This window comes from Xyrauchen texanus, chromosome 39 (assembly GCF_025860055.1).
Source record: "Xyrauchen texanus isolate HMW12.3.18 chromosome 39, RBS_HiC_50CHRs, whole genome shotgun sequence".
Lineage (NCBI taxonomy): Eukaryota > Metazoa > Chordata > Actinopteri > Cypriniformes > Catostomidae > Xyrauchen > Xyrauchen texanus.
Window position 1 is genome coordinate 25,805,503 of NC_068314.1, and position 16,819 is coordinate 25,822,321.

General features: G+C 37.0%; 2 protein-coding genes across 3 annotated transcripts in view; one reads left to right on the plus strand and one right to left on the minus strand.

Moving 5' to 3' along the window:
* The window catches only part of LOC127633040 (chemokine-like protein TAFA-1), a 588,934-nt gene that overhangs the window by 393,720 nt on the left and 178,395 nt on the right, over positions 1-16,819 (plus strand). The gene's annotated exons all lie outside the window — the stretch shown is intronic.
* Positions 109-16,402, minus strand: LOC127633032 (TATA element modulatory factor-like). Of its 2 annotated transcripts, none has more exons than XM_052111893.1 (17): positions 15,931-16,402; positions 12,404-13,740; positions 11,048-11,151; positions 10,519-10,645; positions 10,193-10,298; positions 9,916-10,058; positions 9,599-9,765; positions 9,296-9,452; positions 8,975-9,067; positions 6,742-6,898; positions 6,384-6,576; positions 4,618-4,687; positions 4,416-4,508; positions 4,038-4,160; positions 2,117-2,269; positions 1,119-1,244; positions 109-1,036 (listed from the first exon to the last, which is right to left on the minus strand). In XM_052111893.1, the coding sequence occupies exons 1-17, from the start codon at positions 16,061-16,063 to the stop codon at positions 893-895; spliced, it is 3,426 nt and encodes a 1,141-aa protein (XP_051967853.1). In that variant the 5' UTR covers positions 16,064-16,402; the 3' UTR covers positions 109-892. The 2 variants fall into 2 exon arrangements, with proteins under 2 accessions (XP_051967853.1, XP_051967852.1); XM_052111892.1 differs by having other exon boundaries at positions 2,117-2,272.

Below are 16,819 nucleotides of genomic sequence, written 5' to 3' on the forward strand. Positions count from 1 at the left end.
GGTGCAATAGGTCCTAATTTTTCATTGTTTCTCAACAACGTAGTAACCATCTATGAAACAACATTGATTTAAAAAGAATAAAGAGATTAATGCACGAGTCTGTCCATTACGTACAGTATCTCTCACTTTATTTACACATAAACCTGTAGATTCACTGGGAGGATATCTTAAAATGACATCAGACAGTCCAGACTGTTATTTATGACATTTACAATGATCATATCTCATGAAATATAAAAGTGAAACATTTCCCTCACTCAAACATGTCATTCCACAACTCAATCATAATGACGATTAGATACATGAGTGCAAATCTTAACTAATAACTTGAAAGTATAATCCTTTAGGGGTGTGGGGGAAATAAGAAGAAACTTCAGGATGTCTGGAACCCTGATGTAAACTGGAAGTATTTAATAATTATTTTCACAATGTGAAGAGATATTTAAATGGAAAATTAACTGATGTCCAGTAAGATTTGCACCCTCGAGGATGAAGGTAAGAAAATATAGTGCAGAAGCATGTTAATTATTCTGATTACAATCCAGCTACAGAGATAACTTCTGCACTCTCACTTCATTGTGCAAATTCAAATATCAATAAATCACCAAAACCTTAACATCTATTAAATGATAGATAACTTAAACCCAATATGGTTCTTAATAGAGGGGGAAGAAACACTTAAAATGCCACAACCGAAAGATGAATCATGTCTTAAATAACTATATCAATTAAAAACCCTTATAATATGTTAACTCTTTACTCAGAAACTAATTAAAAATCAAATTACTTGTTTTTTTTATCACCAATCTTGAGATGTGCAATTTTACAAGCAGAGTTACTCCAACTGTAAAGCTTTTTTTACAGTAATCCTATTTGAGTCCATTTGTAAAGCTTAGTGTTTTTGATTTTTTAACAGTTCATCAAGTTGTGTTTTGTACATGTTCTTCACATCCTCCAGGTCCAGACGTAGCTCTTCTGCTTCTTCTGCCTTCTCCCCATACATCTGCAGGATTGTGTTGTGTCTCTGCTCTAAATCCTGTAATACACACAAATGTTTAGTCAGTGTTAAACTAGAAGGACAGCAGTCTGTTACCTGTTAGTCCTCTACCAATACCTACCTTCATTTGTGCTTTGAGTCTGGGAATTTCCTTCACTTTACTCTCAATCTCATCATTCTGATTGGTCTGTCGCACCAGCTCTTCTGCCATCACAGTGCGGCTTCTCTCTAGACTTGCAATCTCCAACTGACCATTGAGGATTACAAAAGAAAGTGAGAGTAAACAACTGACTATCTACAATATTTAGTCACTTGAAAGATAGATATATTGAAGTATTCAAACATTTCTTTTGTAAACACCAAGCTAAATTACTGGTTAGTTCACCCAAAAATGAAAATTAGCCTAATTTACTCACCCTCAAGCCATCCTATGACTTAATATGACTTTCTTCTCTCAGCCAAACACAATCGGAGTTATATTAAAACATTTCCAGGCTCTTCCAAGCTTTATAATGGGAGTATATGGTAATTTTTCTTTAAAAATCCTTGTTGTTGTCTTCTAATTCACGACCGGTGTTTTGTTTTGCTCGATCTTCTGCGCTTCAGCATTCATCACTTCTCACCAGAGCTTACGCTATGCCTATGTCATACGCAGGAACTTGACTCTCTTGTGAACGTGCAGACGGCTGTTACCGGAAGCCAGTGATTACAGTTTATAAAGTTATAAATATGGATATTTTTTTTAATAAAAACACATCACTTTGCTTCAGAAGACCTTTATTAACTCCCAGGAGCCTAATGGATTACTTTTTTGATGGATTGATGCACTTTTTTGGGCTTCAAAATCTATGGAACCATTCAAACCCATTATAAAACTTGGAAGAGCCAGGATATTTTTTAATATAACTCCGATTGTGTTTGGCTGAAAGAAGTCATATACATCTAGGATGGCTTAAGGGTGAATAAATGATGGGATCATTTTCATTTTTGGGTGAACTAACCCTTTAATCAAAGCACAGGCAAATTCAGAAGAACTACCCAAAATGCATTGTAAATATAAAGGATATCATAACTCCAAAAGGATAAGGAGGTACTACAAAAGGAAAGAGCCAAACATACCTGCAACTGGGCTATCTCACCCTCTCTGAGTTTGAGCTGAGACTGCAGGCTCTCAATAACACTGGATTCACCACCCAGCCGAGCTGCCTCATACAGGTTAGTCCCACTGATGGACGTGGTCATAGTGCTGAAAGAATGGTCAAGGGAAACCTCCTGCTGAAAAGAATAAGCAAAGAAAATTAAATATAAAATAATCAAAATAATTTGATCAGAGTGTCTATACACAAGGTTTAAATAGCACCTGCCACACAGTGTGGATATTTACACTTGAATGGTCTGGTGAAAACGGAAATTAAAAGACAAACTGCACCCTTAAGTGCAACAGATTAGCATGTAAACACGGTGTGGATGTGCTTTTTTCCATGCAGAAGGAACCAGGTTCGATTCCTGCTTTTGTCCCACTGTTCCCCATCATGTTTCCGGTCTCCACTCTTAACACAGTGTTGTGAAATATAATTTTTGTGTATTTTTCATAATAAATTGCTTTAGATCTTCAAACGAGATATAACATAAAACAAAGGCAACCCGAGTTAACACAAAATACAGTTTATATACAGTACACTGACATCCAAAAGTTTGGAATAATGTACAGAGTTTGCTCTTATGGAAAGAAATTGGAACTTTTATTCACCAAAGTAGCATTCAACTAATCACAATGTATAGTCGGGACATTAATAAAGTGAAAAATGACTGTTCCAATTTGAAAAACATTTTCAGAACTTCTTAAACTACTTCAAAGTGTTCTCATCAAAAAATCCTCCATGTGCAGCAATGACATCATTGCAGATCCTTGACATTCTAGCTGTCAGTTTGTCCAGATACTCAGAGACATTTCAACCCACGCTTTCTGTAGCACTTGCCATAGAAGTGGCTGTCTTGTCGGGCACTTCTCACACACCTTACAGTCTAGCTGATCCCACAAAAGCTCAATGGGGTTAAGATCCATAACACTCTTTTCCAATTATCTGTTGACCAATGTCTGTTTCTTTGCCCACTCTAACCTCCTCTTTTTGTATTTCTGTTTCAAAAGTGGCTTTTTCTTTGCAATTCTTCCCATAAGGCCTGCATCCCTGAGTCTTCTCTTTACTGTTGTAGATGAAACTGGCGTTGAGCAGGAAGAATTCAATGAAGCTATCAGCTGAGGACATGTGAGGCATCTATTTATCAAACTAGAGACTCTGATGTACTTATCCTCTTGTATATTTGTACATCTGGACTTCCACAACTCTTTCTGTCCTTGTTAGAGTCAGTTGTCCTTTGTTTTTGAAGACTGTAGTGTACACCTTTGTTTGAAATCTTCATTTGTTTTTGGCAATTTCATGCATTGTATAGCCTTCATTCATCAAAACAATGATTGACTGACGAGTTTCTAGAGAAAGTTGTTTAATTTTTTTTGCCATTTTTGACCTAATATTGCCCTTAAGACATGCCAGTTTATTGCATACTGTGGCAACTCAAAAACAAGCACAGACAATTTTAAGCTTCATTGAACAAACCAAATGGCTTACAGCAGTGTTTGCTATAATGGCAAGTGATTTTCTAGTACCAAATTAGCAATTTAGCATGATTACTCAAAGACAAGGTGTTGGCTGCTGGAAATGGGGCCTGTCTAGATTTGATAAAAAATGACTTTTTTCAAATAGTGATGGTGCTGTTTTTTTACATCAGTAATGTGCTGACTATACTTTGTGATCATTTCAATGCCACTTTTTATTTTTTCACATATATACATGAACGAACCTTGATCATGAACCTTGTATGCACTGCCAAATACATAAATGTAAATATGGTGTTTTTATTAAGAGACTGCATTGCATGACCATAAAGCACAGGTGATGTGATCACTCTTTAAATATTTAGGAGGAGAAAAGACTCAATAAATCTCCCAATAAATGAGCCGAGTGGTGTGAGATGAGTGTACCTGTGAGAAAAGTGAGGAAAGCAAGCCGGTGTGCTCAGTCCCACTGATGGAACTGGAGCGGGACAGTGTGGGAGTGGAGGACGCTGGAGCATCACTCACAGACAGACTCATAGGCTTCCTCTCCTGTTGACATAGAAACACAGACATGCCTCGCCTCAGCTGGGTTCCATATAATATATAGTGACGCTTCAGTTAAACACAACAAGAACTCTGCTTTACATTTGTTGATTTATACTACACTGCAATTTATGATGTACATTATGTCTACACTTAATACATGCAAACATAACAGTCAGTAATTAATAATAAATGTTCACTTTAATTTAAGAGGAAAAGGATCAATAATAGTCTTTTCACATAAAAAAAACAAAAACAAACCTTTTCTTTAAGGGCCTCTTGTGCAAGGTAGCATTTCTTCTTCTCCTGCTCCACCTTCATTTTCTCCATTTCCAGTTGGTTTGTGAGAAGCAACTAAAGAGGTCCAAATAATGCAGACAATGAGGATGAAAGTGTTTTGTGTGTGTTATTGGATCACCTGAAATGCATCTTAAAATCAGGTGTAAATGTGGTCAGAAAGTACCTTCTCCCTCTTGGCCTCCTCCAGCACTCGAGTGTGTTCCCCTTTAAGATTCTCCAACTCCACATGCTCCCTACACATACAGAAATCAGTGTAAGAGCAGAATACATTTACATATAGACCATTTGAAAAATGTAAACAATAACAAAGAATTTAGAATGCTAATGCGCATGTCTTGCCCTGAAGCATTTCCGGTAGCTGCATTTTTATAACCCATAACTGTCCAAATAAAATGACTAGCACATATTTTGAGTCAAGCTAAAACAGAAAAAAGAACAAAATAAACTGAAAATAAACAATGCTGTGTTTATGCATCCTTTAAATTAGACTCTGAATTGGCAACTTTTCTCAAAGTACATGAAGTGATTTATCGAGACGTGATGTTGATACCGAGCGTCTATGCGAGAGGTGATGAAAGTGCATCACAGTTTAGATGCTCATAATTATTTCCTCAGAGGCAAGGTTTATTATATTATGATATCATAATAATAATAATTAAGCTGTTAACGCTGTAAGTGCAAGATTGCAGAAAAGGTAAGGTTTTTTTTTTATAATTTTAAAATAAAGCTTTCCTTGTGTGTCTCTTTCTTCTGTACTAGCTTTTATACTTCTCCAGCTATTCTGAGAACTTGGCAGTGCAATACTGCAGATATTGTTGACTTTTGTTTCATAACAAATTGCTTATGTTGTTAATTTGTAAGTCGCTTTTGAAAAAAGCGTCTGCTAAACGACTAAATGTAAATTACTTTCATTCATTATAACGGGCAATCTACCATCACTTTTAGAGCCAGCAAAGGATTACTATGCCTTAACTAGCCAGCTAAACTATCAAACTACTCAAAACTTAATATTAGTTTGAAAAAACGTAGTTCACCTACCAAGAGATAACACGTGTGCTACAGTTGTTAGAACTGCACGTATCCAGCCATCTTGATTCATTGCAGCATTTCATGCATCTATTTGTGGTTGCTTTCTGAGATCTAAACACTTTCATTTCTGTTAGTACCAGGCATCCTGGAAGCATCCAGCCATGATCCACATTTTAATAATGACATTCTATTACAATTGTATTAATGTAAGTTACATTAATTGTGTTAAAGTCACTATGAATGAAGTCTCCCACTGTTGTTTTGGATGAGTTTGATAACTAGCTAGATATGTTCAAGGGACAAAAACATCACTTCCTTAAACCAACGAGGAGTCCTTCAAATGGTCTATATACGCTGTTCTTCTGTTAAAACTCATGTATTATTTGAGCTGTAAAGTTGTTTAAATTGTAAATTTTATGGCCTTTTTAGGGTTTGTGGACATTTTATCATAATCAAATAAATGTTTTTATCAAAATTGTCTATAACTTTACACAGTAAAAGTTAGTAAGCAATTTTATGCCACTAAAATCCTGTTTACATGCATAATGTTAACATGTATGAGAAAGTGAGTATTTTAATGTTCAAAACTTTAATGTCCATTCACTTCAATTATAAGTGCATCACTCTAACCCAGATTCTAGCTTAAAGAAAAGGAGGGACAAGTCAAAAATTATTTTTTGTGGTAATCAATCCTCTGCCACAAATGCAGTTGATTGAGCTTAACTTGTATTGAACCTGGAATTACTTTAATTTTACATTATGTGTAAATAAATAATTTGTATCCATGCGTTCACCTGTCTAGCCATGAATTAAATGTGTTCTGTAAGACAAGTGAATTATAATTAAATATCTCTTTACAATGCAAATTCCTTTTTTCAGTGCTTAAGACCCTCTTCCAACCTGCTAAAGTCATCCTCCAGTTTTTCCCGTCGCATCTTTTCTGCATCCAGCTGTCCCTGCAGACGTCCCTTCTCCTGCCTCAACAGGGAAGTCTGGGATTGTAAAGATGCTATTTGTACTCGGATAGCAAGCAGCTCCTCTGTTGCTGAGCGCTCTTTCTCCACAGAAACAGCAAGCTGAGCTTGAGCATCATCTGAAAATAGAGAATAACAACAGAGTGAAAAACATTTTCATCAACAGCTGATCAAAAACTGTTTTTTGGAGATTCATCAGATTTAAGTAAGTGAAATGAGCCACTGACAGCCAACCATCAGAGACTGAGAAACAAAACAATACATTTTAATTGAGCAAGTCTCACCTAAACGGTCAGATATGTTCTTCTCCAGTTTTTCCCATGATGTTGTCTGGGCCCCCAACGTGGCGTGGAGGTTCTCTATTTGACGAAGGAGGGGTCGTGTTGCTGAAGTAACACTTTGGCTTAACTCCTGGTTCCTGGTCTCTGCTTCTTGTAACCTCTGTTAAAGAGTAAAAAGGCAAAAACACAGTAAAACAAACAAAAAGTAAAAACACATTTACATACACAAACCAGGGTTTCTGCAGATTTTATGAAGCTAAATTTAAGACTTAAAGACCTTTTTAAGACCAACTAAAGAAAATGTAAGGAATCAATGTGTGTGTGTGTGTGGGGGATCTAGACTGTTTGTGTAATAATTATTCATGAATACCTGCTTTGTCCTGAGCAGTGAAGATGTCCACTTTCCTTAAGAAAAAAACCCAGCTACATTAAAAATATTTGGTTTCTCAGCATCTTCTGCACATTTGATTTCTTCCCAACAGTGGCTATATATGAGATCCAGATTTTGACAATTGAGGAACTAATACACAACTATTACAAAAGGAGCAAACAATGATTGATACTCAAGAAAGCAACATAAGAACCACCAAGGTGTGCAAACTTTGGAACAGGATGATGTGTAAATAAGAGTACATTTTGGGTTATGTAGCTTTTGAAGGGCAGTACTACATAAAAAAATATATAATCTATTATAGGCTATTTGTATACATTCTGAAAGGGGTGTGCAAACTTACAAAAAAACTAAAGGATTATGCAAACTTCTGCACTTAACTGAATAGGCTATATAGATTGTGAAAATGTATATTTTATGTAAATGTAATTCTGAACATATAAGTGCTTGTACTACATAAAAAGTGCAGTGGAGCTGTCTAAATGTGACAATATCTGATTTACCTCCATGCTAGAACATACTCGCTTACATATTCACGTGCTGCACGAAGAAATGGATCGGCTTCTTTCAGAGCGTTGTTGAAAACACATTTTTTATTGGTGCATTTCTACGTGTGCTGACTGACAGGATGAAAAAGAGTGCGCACCAAACGTGACGTCATTGCCATGGTATCAGATCAATTTCAGCAGATTTGCAGAAAGACTAGAATGAAAATATCTTCAAATCCAATGTGCAACACTTCGAAATTGCTTGTCTTCTCTGCAAATGATCCCAAAGACAATAGCGAGAAGGAAAATGAGTATATCAAATGTAAGTAGAAAAAAAATCAGTGAGCCTACCAGCTGAAATCAGGATATAATTACAATGTTTAGAGAATGGTTGGGACACACCTCTTCAAAACGGGACGTCTGGTCACCCTACTTAAAATGCAACAAGAAAACAATCCCGCAACGAGAAAACAATCCCTCATACAACATTTAATGACATGGGCAAATTAAGACTTTTTAAGACCCCCAAAAGCCCTGACAAACAGACCATCAGCACATCACCAATGTACTGTACATTATGAACCACTAACTGAGCAGCAACTCAAACTGGGAAACTTAAGCAAATTATTATTTTTTTTTCCTCTGTTAGGGGTATAACAGTTATGACCCGATCAGATATGGAGAAAGAAAACCACCAGGAGTCAGAAGTTCAATCAAAGAATCCAAAATTTACTGAAGAATAGTTTGCAGTGAAATTGGTACAGCCAGCGGCAAAGTCTCACGAGGAGATCGAAAGCTAACTCATACCTTACACAAAATTTTACATCAATTATACCATTTGCAAGGAGTACATTCTATTATTTCACTCCTGATTGGCTAACAGAGCATAAAGTCACAACATATAGATAGCTATAGCACATCAACATTAATCAGCGCAATTGTCATCCTGGCCCGAGACTCATCACAGCTAAGCTTATCCCCAAAGGACCTTCAGACTACGGGCAGGACAGAGAGAGAGACTCTCTGGAATGTTCCTTAAAAGACACTAGTTAACATTCCAACACACATATGATTCAAAGTATATTTCAGTTATGCATAAGAAAAATAAAATTGATTATGTGATCATGCATATAGTTAATTCATCATTTTATTAAAGAAGTTAAGCAACAGAATATAGATAGATATTGATATAAAAGGATATATATATATATGTATTGATATATCTGAAGAGACAAGGGATTTCGACCCTCACCCTTCACCTCCCTAACTCAAGTAGCCACAAGTGAGGTCTAGGCATTCAGTTAAAAAGTTCCCACAACAGTGGAGCAGTAAGTAATGATTTATTGATACAAGTCACCTGCTGAAGCTCACTGATCTCCTCCCTCAGGTAATCTTCTTTCTTGGCCTGCTGCTGCTCTGCCCTCTGTAGAGCTATCCTCAGATCCGCAACCTAAACACAACAAAAAAGGTCACATTGAATTACAGACATTAAGGCTAGCATTTGGAGGACCCCATTAATTAGCAACTAGAACAAAACTATCTAAAGAGCGCCTTTTATATTAATAGTTTAAAATGCTACACAAACGGGTGGAAAATAAGAATTAAGAAAGATATCATACAATAAAATTCAAAAAAACAAAAGAAAAAGGGTAAATAGAATTAATGCAAATGGATTTACCTGATCAGCCAGAGCTTCTTGTTGGAGACGGGACTCTTCTTGGGCTTTTTCCAATGCCAGACTGAGCTCCTCTTTCGCTTGCACCTCTCTACTCAGCGCCAGCTCCTGGGCCTCACTATTCTTGGTGGCATTGGTCTTGTGCAACTCTGATAACTCCCTAGACAATAAAAATTAACCAAATTGTGAAAGACAGAGAAGACTCACAGGCAACCTACAGAAAGATGTACTCTGACATGACGTGACATAGTGAGTATCCAGTTCTCTGAAAGTCTTATGGTATATGGCATGACAGGTATTATTTACTTGTAGGAGCTGTCCAGTGCTGCTTGCAAACTACGATTTTTCTCCTGGAGCTCCTCGCTGGAGGTCTGCAGTCTGCTTAATTCCTTCTCCTGTCGCTCCACCACAGCGTTCAGCTTCTTAATGTTTTCTCTGTGCTGCTTTTCTACTTCCTCCTTACCATCCAAAACCTTCAAAGACCACATACAAACTTTAGCATTCTCTTCTCATTCAGCTGACATTTGATTTCAACTTTATACTCGGTATAGTCTACAACCGTATACAAATTTAATTTATAAACGAAACAGCTTTGAATTTGGTATGAGTTCTGGGTCCCTCGCCTGCTGCAAGTGTTTTAACTCTTCTTCCTGCTCCTTAAGTTTCTTGGTGTGTTTGGTGATCTGTGCATCAGTCTCTTTTTCTTTCACGCGCAGTTTTTTGATGATGTTGGAATGCTGTAACTGTTGCTTGGAAAGTTTCTCACCTAATCAAACCAGAAAAAAGTAAATGGGCACACCCTTTACAATGACCCAGATCTTTAAAAGATCACACAATAAAGGTTTTACGATAAAGTTCATAGGTTCAGGTCACGTAAACAAAGCAGCCTAGAACACTCACCTTCTTCAAGAAGCTCTCTGATCTGTTCCTCTTTCTCTTTAATCAGTTCCAAAGTCTCATTTGAGTTTAATCTGCTAGCCAGTTCTTCTCTGAGGCCTTTTATTTCCTGTGGTCACAACATATGATACCTTTTAATGTAAACAAGATTGTGATTTGCATATCTATCCCAATCATAGAAAACATCTAACAAATAAATTATTATACTGCCATACTAGATTGCGCTAGAGGTTTTGGCCGCTTCGGTCTTCAGAACTAAAAGGAGGCATATTAATTGAGAGCATTTTAAGAAGTCAATATGTAAAACAACAATTAAAAAAACGATATACCTTTTTAGCAATATCTCTTTCCTTGCAGCAGAGCTGAGCTTTCCTCTCTGCTTCAGCTATGCACTGGGTGAACTCGTATTTTAAAGACTGGACAGTGGAGCTTTCTTCCTTCAAGCTGATCATCTCACTGTGAAGCACATGCATTGTTAACTGCAATTTAATAAGAGCTTATTTTGCGTGGACATACTGTACAAGGAGTCTTTAAAATAATAAAATTCCACACCCTCAAATCATGTGAATAATAACCTGTGATCTTGCCAACCTGCACAGAACATGCTCAGAGTGATAATCTGTAATAATTTGTATAAACTTTAGCAAAAGATTTGGTTTCCATTTATTTAAAGTTTTTTTCATGCTGACAAGTTCCTTGTTAGCTAATCTGTTTGTCTACCAATAGTCTGTAAATACAATGTCTGGTTTTTCTCAAGCTGGGTAAATATTATTGCTGCCTTCATCTGTTTCTATGTCCTAGTTAGCTTACTAAAAACTAATGCAGAGTGTTTTCTGGGGCACATGTTCTTCAACTCACTCTTTAAGATTGTCACACTCCTCCTCAAGTCTAGCCTTGTCTTTACTGACCACAAGTAATTGCAATTCTCTCTTCTCTAATCGGCTAGAGAGCTCCTCAATTACCTGGAGAGAAAATTAAATAAAACAAGCAACAAACAATTTGTGAAACAATGTAACCAAAGAACAATATGATGTATTGATTAACACAAAACACAACCATTTTAATACATGACACTCTGGAAATCCTGATTGGTGAGTTTTTTTTTTTCTCCAGACAACCAATTTCCCATATAGCTGTGTTAGTTTCTTGTAGTGTTGTCACAATACCAAAATTTCAGTAGTCTGTTCTGATACCTGTGAAATTTCGTTACCACAGCAAAAATAACAAATATGGTAATAGGCAATGGAACGGACTCATTTAGCCTTTTTAAAAAGTTACATTTCAACAACAGCACTCTTGCTTGTGATATATTGCTTAATTTGTATTATTATTATTATTGATTAATAATTTTTATTATTACTACACTGAATATTCCATTTTACTTTACAGTTGTAATAGATTTATGTTGCAATTTCATGCAACTAACTTTTATTTTTAATCAAGATTTTATTTTTTACATGTGTTTTTGAGAGAAACTTCACACCTCCAGTTACACAGTTTGCTACATGGCCTAGTGAGATCATTAAACCACAAATGCTGTGGATTAATTATATAAATATATAGACTAAATGCACCAAATGCGTAGTTCGCAGTGAATGAGTGCATCACACTCTAGCATCACACATACACTGCTTTTTATTCTCAATGTCTTTGGAGTCTCCAGTGTGAGTGGTCGGCTTCACACATTCACTTTAAAGCATGCAGCAATCATGCAGCCTTTCGTGGTTTAATAGTGACACAAGGACAGATCACAGATCAGATTTTCATTTTATTAATTGTGCATTCATTTTTTCCCTAAATATGTCAGCATTTGGAAGCAGTTGTGTGTCAGTCAGACAGTGTGAGGGTATCGAATTGAGTCGGTCCTCGGCAAAACTACTGAAGAAACACTGGAATAGTGACATTGTTTATTAAATTATCGACTTGGGACTTGAGTTAACATCCATAGTTTCTTGTCTCTTATTTAACTCTATGGTCTCTTTCTCCTCATGTAGACTAATAAAATTATTTAAACTCAACTCAAATCAATATTAAATTGTTTTACTTATTGGTAGGTAGGTGTGTAATCAGTCAGTCATCATTGAAAAAATAACCAATTTTTAGAGTGACAGACTCTACAAGACGCTTTGTGTCACGGTTCAGATCACCCTGTGTGGGTTTATTTTGACCAGCTGACTATATATATTATCCCATATATTTACAAATAAATCCAACCTTTTGAAGCTCCAGTATCTGACACGTCGAAGCTCCTTGTTTCTCCTGAGTTGTGAGTGATGTCTCGTTTGCATCGCTTTTTTGGATGGTCATTGTGAGGTCAGTATCAGGCTCCTGGTTACCTTCCTGCAGCTCATCCGTCTGCTCACAGTTCACCGGCGTTGCACTGCGCCCGCTCTCCTCCATTTCGTTATCATCCAGTGATTGTTCATGCATGGACTCAGTCAACCCCTCTTCTTTCTCATCCTGTTTGGTCTGTGGGGCTGACTGAACTGGAGCAGGCATGAGTGCAGATGTGATGGAGGCTAAAGTGTGGTTACCCGGGATCTCATCATCAGAATTCACTTCGCTGACACTGCGGCTGTCCAATGACTGCACACTAAATGAGTCAATGCGCTCAAAGGCATCCGAAGAGGAACCGCAGCTTTCAGTGAGTTTACGGTATTCATCCAGACGAGGGAAGTCTCCACATGTTGAGGCAGAAAGCAGTTGGAAGGAGCCCTTCATCAGGTGCAGCGCTGCTTTAGCTTCCACAGTCTCCTGTCTGGAGCTGGCCGAGCTCTCACTTTGCACACTTTCATGGTCCAAAACTTCTATGTCACTGGTAGTGGAAGTACCAGAGGAGAAGGCACTTACAGGGGGAGACGGGGTGTCACTTTGTCTATCCTCTGACTTAACATCTTTAGAGTCAAATAGGATTTCTTTAGGAGGGACAGACAGTGTTTTAGTGGGACTCTTGGTCTCAATGGTCAAAGCTGGTTCTGAGCTATCAAAGACAATAACAGACTCAGTCTCTGAGGACAATAAAGGTACACTTGTAAGTGTAACATCTGATGTAAAAGTAAATCCATCAGGTTCTGTCCTGTCCTCGCAAGTTTCCTGTTCGAAACCTTGCTCCGGTGCAATGGCTGGAGTTGAAACAACCAGTTCAGATTGTGAGAGCACATTTTCTAAGGATGTCTTTTGCTCCAACAGCTCTGTCTCAGCATACTTAATCTCAAAATGTTCCTGGTTGCTGCATCTGAGAACTACTTGATCTTCTGAATGAGTGCCAATACTGTTTTTGACTTCCAGATCATTCTCCTTGTCTGCTTTTTCCCGTACCTCACGGTTAGACTTGGCAGGTGGCACAGACACCACATTAGTGTTGTTTGCTGTTTGTATATCCCCATGAGGCAGAAAGGCACTGAAGAAATCCTCTGATTCATCAACCACAGTCCTTGTGACAGGCTTAGTTATTGCCTCAGATGATGGGGAGAGAGTTTTTGTGTGTTCCTCTGAGGGAGAGTTCCACTGGTTCATAGCCCATCCTGTTGATACCAGCTTGCCTGGTACATCTAGAAATTATACAACAAAAATGCCAACAGAACAGGATGAACAGAGCAGCTTAAGCCAACTTAGTGTTTCTCATTCGGATGTACACATTCTTATTATTTCAACACATTTTTGCAATTTTACAGACCTGTACGTATGTACAGTATGTACAATATATATACAGTGGTGGCCAAAAATATTGCCACCTTTGGCAAATATAAACAAAGATGGCTGTGGAAAAAAATCCTTTTAATCTTTCATTAAAAAATAAAAAACACAAACTTCTAACCTTTAATTGAAGTAAAACAATAGAAAGAGGGGAAATATCTCATTATTAAATAAATATTTTTCTCCAAAACACATTGGCTACAATTATTGTCACCCCTAGAAATTCTATTGAGTAAAATATATCTGAAGTATATTCCCATTCATATTTAAAAATGTTAGTGCACCTGGGTGACTAGGAACAAGAAATCGTTCAGCCATGACTTCCTGTTTCACAGGGGTATAAATATGAGGTAACACACAGGCCTTAATCATCAGTCACTGTGGGTTAGACTAAAGAATATACTCCGATTTGCGGTAAGAGGTTGTTGAGCCTCACAAAATGAGAAGTGGCAATAAGAAAATAGCCAAAGCATTGAAAATGCCCATTTCCACCATCAGGGCAATAATTAACAAGTTCCAATCAACTGGAGATCTTAAGAGCCAGCTTGGAAAAGGACATGTGTCTATATCGTCTCCACGCATTGTGAGGAGATGGTTCAAGTGGCCAAAGAATCTCCAAGGATCACAGCTGAAGAACTGCAGAAATTAGTTGGGTCTTGAGGTCAGAAAGTCTCAAAAAATATATCAGACATCAACTATATCACCACAAGCTGTTTGGGAGGGTTTCAAGAAAAAAAATCCTCTGCTCTCATCCAACAACAAACTCCTGCATCTTCAGTTTGCCAGACACTACTGGAACTTCAAATGCGACTGGGTTCTAAGGTCCGATGAAACATAAAAAAAAAAGGTTTTTGGCAGCAAACACCAGAGTTGGGTTTGTCACACACAGAGATGAAGTACCCAATGCCCACGGTTAAATATGTTGCTGGATCTTGAATGTTGTGGGGCTCCTTTTCTTCCAGAGGTCCTGAACATCTTGTTCACATACATGGCATCACGGACGATCAAATACCAACAGATAAAAAAAATCTAAACTTGGCTGCCTCTGCCTGAAATCTGGATCTTCCAGCAGGACAATGATTCAAAACAAACATCAAAATCAACACAAAAATGGTTCACTGACCACAAAATCAAGGTTATGCAACGGCCATCCCTTGTCACCTGATCTGAACCCCAATTTGTGGGGTGAACGAAGAGGAGAGTCCACCAACATGGACCTCTGAATTTGAAGGATCTGTAGAGATTCTATATGGAGGAATGGTCCAAGATCCCTTGCCAGGTGTTCTCCAACCTTGTTAAACATTATAGAAGTCTCAGAATAAAAGGGTGCCAACAATTACGGCCAATGCGTTTTGGAGAAACATATTTATTTAATAATGAGATATTTCCAATGTTTCAATTGTTTTCCTTCAGTTAAAAGGTTAGATTTTTGTGACTTCTTTTAATGAAAGCAAAAGGATAAACAATGCAGATTTTTTTTCACAGCCTTCTTTGCTCATATTTAACATACATACACACACACACATATATATATATATTTCTGTGTGTGTGTTTACAGAAAATACATAGTAAGTATAAATTACAAGAGTGTAGGTAGCAACAGCATATTTATTTTTGTGACAATACCCGTTTTATTTATATGATTGTGATCGTTGCCAAATAATATTTAATGAGCTAGACAAAGACAAACCTCACCTTTACAAACAAACTCGTTTCCTCATATTCTTTTGTGGTGGTTTCATCTTACATCAGAAACAAAGTTGCCCTTTGATGAGAATGTTTTCAAACACTGTGTATTTGTGTGTCATTCTAGATGACTTGGTTATGAAGTTTGAACGTGTTGTAATTATCATTAATTTGGGTAAAGCATGCAGAGTAGTCATTTATCAGGCATACATCATTAAGTATTTACAAAGCAGTGTCACTGTTATTTTAATTTTATTCAATGATGTCAATCACCCGAGTCAATCCATTTCTGCATGCATGTTTATTCTCAAGCAATCTATCATAAAACTTTAAATGAAGCAGTTTGGCACTGAACCTACCAGCAAAGGTAGGTGCGGTCGTGTCACTCTGGTCCTCTTCTTTGATGTCCAGAACTCTGTCGATGGATTTCTGAGCAGTTGTAAAAGCTTGTTTGGCAAAACTAGAGAGATGAGACGCGTTGAACCAACTCATACTGTTCTACTTCCCCCTGGTTATGTGGCAATGCAGCGAAAGTCTACTCAAAACAAAACGTAATTAAAAGCATCCCATGTACGAGCAGGTTTATTCCACACAAACCAGGTCGGTGTTTGTTTATAAGGCCGCTGTCCACGTTAGCTTAGACGCTAATTCTGCTCGAAAACAACTAACATTTCGCTGACAGACAACATAATCCCACGCTAAAATGAAATTCGGTAATATCGATAAAAATACGACGAACGTGTCATTGCTTTACTCGTCTTTCAGTTTGGGTACACTGTTTTGTTTAGATTCTCTCAAGCTTCTCGTGAACTACTTCCTATCCACGTAGCATCAAACTATTCCGGACCGTGACGTCAGGTTGACGTTACCAACTTCATGAACACCTATTTTATTGTAATAAAAATATAAATAAATACAATTCATTTCATTTTAATTAATGATGAAATTGTTCATAAAATATATTAAAATAAAATTTATAATACATGTATATTTTAATTATAGTATTTAGAGTTACAAATCTAAATACCGCTTTTAACTTGAGAAAAGAAAATTAAAAACAATTGAACGTAAACTTGACTTCGAAAACGCATTTTTGTTAACACATGTCTATATTTATATTCATACGAAAAAGCATGCAAAATGTGGGACATAACTATATAGATAGATAGATAGATAGATAGATAGATAGATAGATAGATAGATAGATAGATAGATAGATAGATAGATAGATAGATAGATAGATAGATA

What these genes read in the sequence shown, in the direction of transcription:
- LOC127633032 (XM_052111892.1), bottom strand. Translation starts at nt 16,063, where the DNA reads ATGAGTTGGTTCAACGCGTCTCATCTCTCTAGTTTTGCCAAACAAGCT. An exon ending in AAAGAGATATTGCTAAAAAG is followed by an intron (nt 10,299 to 10,518) that starts GTATATCGTTTT and finishes TTGTGACCACAG; the next exon opens with GAAATAAAAGGCCTCAGAGA. An exon ending in AGATCAGTGAGCTTCAGCAG is followed by an intron (nt 6,899 to 8,974) that starts GTGACTTGTATC and finishes ACTCTTTAACAG; the next exon opens with AGGTTACAAGAAGCAGAGAC.